Here is a 10,009-nt window from a genome sequence, read left to right as displayed (position 1 = left end):
CGATTTCCATTTATAATTATACCCCCACTGAGGGTTTTGGGTTTTGCATTGGAAAAGATGTAAGAGCAGAAGTTGCTTGCTTGATCCCTGAACTTAGCATCCAGATCACTGTCATGGACTCTTTCAAGATGCTTTAAGAGTAAAATGTTATTCATTGGAAAGCCAAAAGTAAAGCACTTTCGTTCTGGAAAGAATTTTTTGATGCACCCTCGTAGAAGGTTGGCCATTTGATCTCTGGGGCATTTTCCTGAGGGATACCAAAACAGATATCATGGCAAAGCATAGACCTAGGTCAAGGGAGTGATAAAGATATTAAGACCGGGAATTACTGTATTAACATTTTCTTGTATTCATTCCTAAGTTATAATCATAGACACAGAATTTTTAAAGCTAGAAGACATTTAGAGAGAAGGTACTGGAAATCAGATAGCTTTTCACCTCTTGTGAAGCTAATGTACTGTGTTATTCACAGGAAACATCTAGATACTTGTTGAGAAAATGAATTTCCCCCAAATCTGAATGGAATTAGCCAAAAATTCACATTTGAATTACAACTAGGGAGAATTTGGCAAATTATCTATATATAATTAGATAGATTTTATCTAATAATAATAATAAATAGATTTTATCTAATATATATAAAATCTATCTAATTATATATAGATATATATCTATATCTATATAATTATATATATATATATATATATATAAAATCTATCTAATTATAGATAATGTAGAAAAATAATTTTGGTCCCCTAAAATGAAAAAGACCAGGATATGAAGACTGAGATTATGAAGAAGATAGACTCCCAAGTTAATAAAAGGAAATCTCTCTTGTCTGAAATTGTCAATTCCACCACTACAAATAGAATTAGCTGTTGATAGGAAAGTATTTCAGAAGTCATCTTCAAACTTCATTCTTGTATAACCAATCTGTTATTAATTTTACCCCCATAATATCTCTTGCATTTCTTGCCTTCTATCCACTTTTATTCCACAGTCATCCAAGTTCAGGCCCCTATTATCTCTCACCTGTTCTCTTGCAATAGCTTCCTAACTGATTTTCCAGTCTCAGTTTCTTCCTTTCTCCTAGACATAACACACCCACCTGCCCTTAAAATGATTTTTCTGATTATGTTATTCTTTGGGTCCAGAAACTAGGTATAATGGTTCTTTTAATGCCTTTGGGATCAAAGATAAAAACTACTCTTTTCTATTAAGCTTTTCTCAATCTATTTCTAAATGTTCTAGATTCAATTTACATTGTTCTCCCAACATCCTCTAGTCCAGTCACATTGGCCTTCTTATTATTCTCTGTATATGACATTCCCCCCACTAATCTGTATGTTTCTGTCTCTTCTGCCTTCATTCCTGGACTCTTCTTCTTCCTGTCACCTTTTCTTCTTGGAACCTTCTATAGTGGCCTTTGCTCATTCATGCAGCTCTTTAGTTTTTTTCTTATTCCTTTGTCTCCCACATTTATTCTGTGTATGTTTTTACACCACATATTTTTTTCACATGGTTCACTCCCTTCCCTGCCATGATGATTCTGTTTTTTAAGGGGAAGAATTTCTGTCCCTCTATGGGCAGCACCTATCAGGATCCCTCAACTAGAGTAAATATTTAATTAACCGAAGGAACTTGTAAAACATGATTTAGAGACATTCCTAGTGATATTAGAACCCCTGCCTATATGCCATGAGGGAGTTACTAGCCTACAATAAAAATAGTGCATAATAAGCCATTTAAATATTTAGCTTTATAACATATTATGAAGTATGTTAAAAGGAAAAAGATTCCTAAGGCAATGACAAAGGTGAACAGGAGCATCTGATGGTCAATCAGAAATTTTTAGGACAAGCAAGATCTATTTCAGAGAAACATAGCCAATATTTCTTTAGAATTCTCCAGAGGAGGAACTCTGTGTCCTCACAAGTGAATAGATATTGAGTTAGGGGAATTTTAGAGATCTTGGAATCCAAACTCCTCATTTTACAGATGATGAAACTGAGGTTTAGAGACATTAAATGACTTTCCCAAAGTTACCTAGGCAATAAGTTCCAGAGATGTAATTTGAATCCAAGGCCTCTGACTCCCAATGCCATTTCCTGTATGATGTGCAACATGATCTCTCAAGGACATGACTATATCTTATTATTGACAAGGTCTATGTTTTTACTAGAGAGGAAGAATTACTCTGGCTGTCTCCTGGACTGAATGAAATAACCCTATATAAACCAAGTCATATTCTCTTTCATTGAAATTCTGTGCTCACCAAACAACTGCAGGACATATAGAAGCATCTACTTTCTTTTATAAATTCATAAAATATAAACCCATCACAGAAGGTGGCACAAATGGATTTTCACAGGGACTACTCCATCTGGGGAGAGATCTCTAGATTATGGAAATTCTAGAGCTACCAAAAAGAAATCAACTGACACCAAACAAAGCCACGAGAACCACGAAAGCATCCATTTCTATAGTCCATGAGACTGAAAAGAATAAATCCCAGGAATATCCCAGCTAAGATCCAAAGAAAAGGGGGAAAATTGCTGTCATTCCTTCCTGCCCTGCCCAGGACTACCAACATGCCCAATCTAAATGCCTCATAAATTACCTTTACTGAGTTCCAAGGAACTTTCCAGGTATGCATCTGAAGTGATAGACTGTCCATCCAGCTCAAGGTCCAAGATAAAATCCCGCACAGTCCACACAAAGTCTGGAAGGAAGCCCACAAAGTCTGCTGAGTTTTCTTCTGTATCAGGGTTGGGTGAGGATTTGACTTTGATTAACTTGGTCAGCTCTGTCACATATCTAAGATCTTGGATAAGGAAAAGGAAGCACTCACCCATATTAGCAGTTTCTAATTCTACTTGTGGATTCTTCCCTTCCCTCCATTGAGTCTTATAAATTTTCCCCCCATCCCTCTCTTTTATACTTAATGGATTTCAGTAAGAGAATTAATTCTGGAGCTTCTATTTTATATTTGATTTTACTTTGTAAATGATTTTATTCTGCAACTATATTCTACATTCTGTGTAAAAAAACTAAAAATCTCTATCTCTGAATGAAGAAGCTCATACATGCAAAAGTTCATTTTCTTCTCTGAAGTTATATACCAAAGGCTCAAGCTTTTCCACAATTATTTTTAGTTAAATAAAAATCATGTTTTCAATAATTTTAGAAAAGGCAGGTTAGACAAGGAGAGATCGGTGTCATGAAAATCTAGGGTGATCATTTAGAAGAAGAGCTTTCCTGCATTTCCTGCAAGGTTTGTATCCTTGAGAAGCTGGACTAACTGACTTTGTCCCATCTTTTAAAAAGAAGGTCTTATCTAATCCCCCATATGCCCATTCATCTATAAAACTGGTTTCTTATCAATGACCTCAGGATGTAATTGGGACCAATATAATTCACAAAAGCATTCCTTAGAGATAAAGAGGCATGGTTCCCATCCCATGTGTGCCTATGCCCACTTTCTTTGATATATCCAATAATGAGCCCTCAGTCTTGTGATGCTGGCTAATTATGGGGAGACTAGGAAAGATCCCTTACTGAAGGTGATATTTGAACTAAGATGTAGAGAAAAGGGGAAAATAGTAAATAGAATATTTGAGGGAGAGAATTCCAGGCATGAGAGATAAGAAAAAGGCTCTGAGATGCAATGTCAAGTAAGAGGAAGAACAAGAAAACCAATGTGGCTTTATGGTAGAATATGAGGAGGAAATAATGTATAAAAAGTCTGAAAATGTAAGGAAGGGATGTTTGTAAAAGTTTTTAAAGGCAAAGAGAAAAATGTATATATGATCCTAGAGGTAATAGAGATTACTAGAGTTTGTTAAGTAGATTATTGAGCAACATTGTCAAATCTCTGCATTATGAAAATTACATTCATAACTAAACGGAGAAGGGACTAGAGTAGGGAGAGACTTGAAGCAACAAGACTAACTAGAAGTCTATTGCAATAATATTGGTATGGGTGATGAGGACCTACACCAGAATGGTAGCAATTTCAGAGGAAAGAACGGGGTTTTGGGGAAAGCTGTTATAAAGATAGAAGTGGAAACTCATGAAAAGAGACTGGATGTAGAGATTGAGAAAAAATGAAGAGTTGAAGATGACAGCTAAGTTGAGAGAGTAGAGACATAGGGGGACATTGGTGATCATGACATTAATAAGATGTGGGAAGGGCTTGGGGAAAAGATGACAAATTCTGTTTTGAACCTTTTGAGTTAGAGATGTTTATAGGATATCCAGTAGGAGATGTCCAATAGGTACCTAGAAATGAGAAAGCAGAGTTCAGGAGAGAAGCTATGATAAGTAGATGGGAGTATAATTAGTATAGAGATGATAATTGAATCCATTGGCATCAATAAGATTCCCAAGCAAGAAACCATAATGGGAGAAGAGATGATATCTCAGGGTCAAATCTTGCAGTACACCAATGGTTATTGGCCAGCATAAGAGACTAAAGACAGGTTAGACTAGGAGAAATTTGTCATGAAAATCTAGGTAGATCATTTAGAAGAAAAGCTTTCTCCTCAGTGGCAAAGACTGCAGAGGGGTCAAGAAGGAGAAGAGGTCATTAGATATGGTAGTTAAGAGATTATTGGTTATTTCCCTTGATATTCTTGATCTTTTGTTATTCCAAATGAACTTTGTTATAGTTTTTCCTAATTTAGTAAAAAAGTTTTTTGGTAGTTTGATAGGTATTGCACTAAATAGGTAAATTAATTTGGGTAGAATGGTCATTTTTAATATGTTAGCTCATCCTACCCATGAGCAATCAATGGTTTTCCAATTCTTTAGATCTAGTTTTAATTGTTTAGAAAGTGTTTTGTAGTTGTTTTCGTATAATTTCTGTGTTTGTTTTGGTAGATAGATTCCTAAGTATTTTATATTGTCTAGGGTGATTTTAAATGGTGTTTCTCTTTCTACCTCTTGCTGCTGTGATATGTTGGAAATATATAGAAATGCTGATGATTTATGTGCATTTATTTTGCATCCTGCAACTTTGCTAAAGTTGTTGATTATTTCTACAAGCTTCTTAGTTGATTCTCTAGGATGTTTTAAGTAGACCATCATATCATCTGCAAAGAGTGATAGCTTAGTCTCCTCATTGCCTATTTTGATATCTTCAATTTCTTTTTCTTCTCTAATTGCTACTGCTAGTGTTTCTAGTACTATGTTGAATAATAGAGGTGATAATGGGCATCCTTGTTTCACTCCTGTTCTTATTGGGAAGGCTTCTAATTTATGCCCATTGCATATGATGCTTGTTGATGGTATTAGGTATATACTGTTTATTATTTTTAGGAAAGGTCCTTCTATTCCTATAATTTCCAGGGTTTTCAGTAGGAATGGGTGCTGTATTTTGTCAAAGGCTTTTTCAGCATCTATTGAAATAATCATGTGATTTTTGTTTGTTAGATTGTTGATATGGTCAGTTATGTAGATGGTTTTCCTAATGTTGAACCATCCTTGCATTCCTGGTATAAATCCCACCTGACCATGGTGGATGATCCTCTTGATTACTTGCTGGAGTCTCTTTGCTAGTATTCTATTTAAGATTTTTGCATCTATATTCATTAGGGAGATTGGTCTGTAGTTTTCTTTCTCTGTTTTTGATCTACCTGGCTTTGGGATCAGCAGTACCAGATATTAAACTATACTATAAAGCAGGGATCATCAAAACAATATGGTACTGGCTAAGAGACAGAAGGGAGGATCAGTGGAATAGACTTGGGGTAAGTGACATCAGCAAGATAGTGTATGATAAACCCAAAGAGCCCAACTTTTGGGACATGAATCTACTATTTGACAAAAACTGCTGGGAAATCTGGAAAACAATATGGGAGAGATTAGGTTTAGATCAACATCTCACACCCTACACCAAGATAAATTCAGAATGGGTGAATGACTTGAATATAAAGAGGGAAACTATAAATAAGTTAAGTGAACACAGAATAGTATACTTGTCAGATCTCTGGGAAAGGAAAGATTTTAAAACCAAGCAAAAGTAAGACAAAATTACAAAATGTAAAATAAATGGTTTTGATTATATTAAACTAAAAAGCTTTTGTACAAACAAAAACAATGCAGCCAAAATCAAAAGGGAAACAACAATTGGGAAAAAATCTTTATAACAAAAAACTCTGACAGGGGTCTAATTACTCAAATATACAAGGAGTTAAGTCAGTTGTATAAAAAATCAAGCCATCCCCAAATTAATAAATAGGCAAGAGACATGAATAGGCAATTTTCAGATAAAGAAATCAAAAGTATCAATAAGCACAAGAGAAAGTGTTCTAAATCTCTAATAATTAGAGAAATGCAAATCAAAAACAACTCTGAGGTATCACCTCACACCTAGCAGATTGGCTAAAATGAAAGAAAGGGAGAGTAATGAATGCTGGAGGGGATGTGGCAAAATTGGGACATTAATGCATTGCTGGTGGAGTTGCGAACTGATCTAAACATTCTGGATGGCAATTTGGAACTATGCTCAAAGGGCTATAAAAGAATGCCTGCCCTTTGATCCAGCCATATCATTTTTGGGTTTGTACCCCAAAGAGATCATAGCTAAACAGACTTGTACAAAAATATTTATAGCTGCACTTTTTGTGGTGGCAACAAACTGGAAAAGGAGGATATGTCCTTCAATTGGGGAATGGCTGAACAAATTGTGGTATATGCTGGTGATGGAATACTATTGTGCTCAAAGGAATAATAAACTGGAGGAATTCCATGTGAACTGGAATGACCTCCAGGAATTGATGCAGAGCAAAAGGAGCAGAGCCAGAAGAACATTGTACACAGAGACTGATACACTGTGGTAAAATCGAATGTAATGAACGTCTGTACTAGCAGCAATGCAATGATCCAGGACAATTCTGAGGGATTTATGGTAAAGAACGCTACCCACATTCAGAGGAAGAACTGCAGGAATGGAAACACAGAAGAAAAGCAGCTGCTTGAACACATGGGTTAAGGTAGACATGATTGGGGTTTTGATTAGAAACTACCACACCAATGCAATGATCAATGATTTGGAAATAGGTCTTGATCAATGACACATTTTAAAACTAGTGGAAATGCACATCGGCTGGGGGTGGGGAGGGTGAGGAGTGAAGGGGAAAGTAGGAGTATGAATCATGTAACCATGTTAAATTTTCTAAAAAATGAATATTAATGTTTAAAAAAACAAACAAAAAAAGAGATTATTGGTAACTTTGAGTAGGGAAGGGTTAGCCAAATGATGAGGTCAGGAAGCAGACTGCAAAGGGCTTAGAATGGAGTGAGAGGAAGGGAAATAGAGGTAGTAATCATAGACAACATTCTCAGTGAATTTCACTAAGAAGAGTAGAGACATAGTACTGTACCTTTTTGAGATAGTGGGATTAAGTGAAGGTATTTTAAGGGTGAAGGAGGCATGGCTGATTTGTAGATGACAGAGATGCCACCAATAGATGGAAAGTGATTGAAGATCAGTGAAAGATCAGGAATGATAGAGAAGACAATCTTTGAAAAAGAATGAGATGGAATCAAGCAAGCATGTAGAGAAGTTTGCTTTGGCAAGGATAGATACCACCTTTTCATGTGAAACAGAGGTGAAGGATTTGAGGTAAAGGAAGACATATAAGTGATGTGAAATGAGGAAGAGGGGGGAAAAGAAGAGGGTTGACAGTGATAAGGCAGAAGGAAAGATGAAATGATCAAGGCAATTCAGGATTCTTTTTTAAACCCTTCCCTTTTGACTTAATAGATTTTAAGTTTCAGTTGCAAGGAAGAAAATTCGTAAAGGCCAGGCAGTTGGAGTTAAATGACATCCCAGGGTCATACAGCTAGTTAGTGTCTGAGGTCAGATTTGAACTTAGGTCCCCCTAACTACAGGTCTGGTGTTTTATCTACTGTGCACCCTCATTTCAGAATTCTTGAATATGAAAGTGGAGTGCTTATGTCTAATGGTAAGTTCAACCAAGGTCCACCCAAGGTTTAAGTCATAAGTCTGGTGTCAAACTGTCATCCAAGGATTAGCCAGTCTTATTTGGGGACAGTGACCCCCATAAGCTTGACCATCTAATGATGGGTATTTCTGGGCAAACTAACTCATGATGAAAGCTCCTAAAGTATGGATTATCTTATCTCTCCTGGTGAGGGAGCACCCGCATTGAGGATGTCATGGATCTTCTAATTTTCTGAAAGGATATTGCAGGTGTTCCAAGGCCTGGTAGTTGATTGTGCCCATGCTATTGTAGACAAATGTGCTGCTGAGCAAGATGGCCAGGGCAAAGATCCAGGAGTCATTATTGGAGTCACCCTATAAAACAATTTGTCAATTAGCCTATAATTCAACTCTCCATCCATGATGACATATGATCCTTAGAGTCAATGATATATTCGGCTGTAGTCAGGGAACACTCATCAGTTTAAGACTTAGTGATTTTTGGTTAGGACTAGCAGTTGCAATCTAAATCATTGCTTGGAATCTAAACCTAAAAGATTCTCTCTCTCTCTCTCTCTCTCTCTCTCTCTCTCTCTCTCTCTCTCTCTCTCTCTCCCTCTCCCTCTCCCTCTCCCTCTCCCTCTCCCTCTCCCTCTCCCTCTCCCTCTCACTCTCACTCTCACTCTCCCTCTCCCTGTCTGTTGGACATCTTTGTTTCTGTACCCTAAAGAAGAACCCTGATACCTTTCTATCTGACTTGCAGCTGAAATGTCTTCTGACTTGTTCCCATCCATTAGAATAGAACTTCTTTGAAAGCAGACTGTCTTGCCTTTTCTTTTTGTATCTCTAGCATTTAACACAACACTTTGTAATACTAAGTACTTCATAAATGTTTTTTCATTCACCCCTTTAAACAACTCATTCACCTTGGCTTGATTAATGGTACAGAACTTTAAAAGCACAAATTAAGAGACAAATAAAACTCAACTCCATGTACCAAAAGAATGAAGAAATCCAGAGAAAGAACTGTGGGAATAGAAACACAGAAGAAAAACAACTGCTTCATCACATGGGTCGATGGGGATATGATTGGGGATGTAGACTAAACCATCAACCTAGTGCAAATATCAATAATATGGAAATAGGCCTTGATCAATGACACATGTAAAACCCAGTGGAATTGTGCATTGGCTATGGGAGGGGGTGAGAGGAGGGGAGGGAAAGAACATGAATCATGTAACAATTTTCTTAATTAATAAAGAAAAAAGAAAAAAGAATGAAAACACCTAGAACAATGACTTTTCTCTAGGCAGCTAAAGGAAAGAAGGTACTCCACAGTACATATAAAATTAAAATCCTTATCATTTTCTCTTCATATGGACCAAACCTACTTCTGAATAGGACACAAGTAAGTGAAAAGACTTGGAAGAAAATGTGATTAATCAAGATTGTGAAAGATTAGTGTTCAGTATATGGTCAAACACCATTGGCATGCCCTAACCTCTCTAGGTCTCCCTTCCCTTTTCTATAAAAAGATGAGATTGTTTTCTATGGCATTTAAGTCCTGTTAGATCTGAGCAGATTTTAAAGCCTTTCTAAGAGTGGCTCCATTTTATGTTCACAGGCTGTTGATACACGGCTCCCACTATATACTATGTGCTCCAGCCAAAATGTCCTGATTGCTATGTTCCATGCTTAGCATTTCATGCTTTTTTTATAGACTGGATCCGATAGCTGAAATGCTCCCTCTCTTCCACTTGAGTTTCTTGGAAACTTTAAGGCACAACCTATGCGCCAGCTCCTTCAAGAGAGTGTTTCATAAGTTCCCAATTACACCAGTCAAATCATGTTGTCTATTTACTATGCTATCCTTTCCCTCTGTATCTGTGAACCTGTTATGTCTGATGTCTGGTTGGCATTATGGCCTGAATTTCCATATCATTTAATGGGGAGAGGAGGAGGTGACTCTTAGTAGTTACTGGGTTCTAGATCACTGTGTGTACGTGTGTGTGTATAGAGGCAGCATTCAAGATGATGTTTCACCACCAACAATATGTTTCT

At 36.8% G+C, this 10,009-nt stretch overlaps 1 protein-coding gene across 1 annotated transcript in view; it reads right to left on the bottom strand.

Moving 5' to 3' along the window:
- The window catches only part of LOC123244011 (guanylate-binding protein 7-like), a 34,564-nt gene that overhangs the window by 11,619 nt on the left and 12,936 nt on the right, over positions 1 to 10,009 (bottom strand). Inside the window, exons 4-5 of the mRNA XM_044672239.1 lie at positions 8,217 to 8,323; positions 2,621 to 2,817 (exon numbers count right to left, since the gene is read on the bottom strand). Of these exons, the coding sequence (XP_044528174.1) occupies positions 2,621 to 2,817; positions 8,217 to 8,323 (304 nt within the window). The remainder of the gene's footprint in view (positions 1 to 2,620; positions 2,818 to 8,216; positions 8,324 to 10,009) is intronic.

Source organism: Gracilinanus agilis, chromosome 4 (genome assembly GCF_016433145.1).
Source record: "Gracilinanus agilis isolate LMUSP501 chromosome 4, AgileGrace, whole genome shotgun sequence".
NCBI classification, from domain to species: domain Eukaryota; kingdom Metazoa; phylum Chordata; class Mammalia; order Didelphimorphia; family Didelphidae; genus Gracilinanus; species Gracilinanus agilis.
Note: the sequence above shows the minus strand (reverse complement) of the source record. Positions and strands in the feature narration are given on the sequence as shown.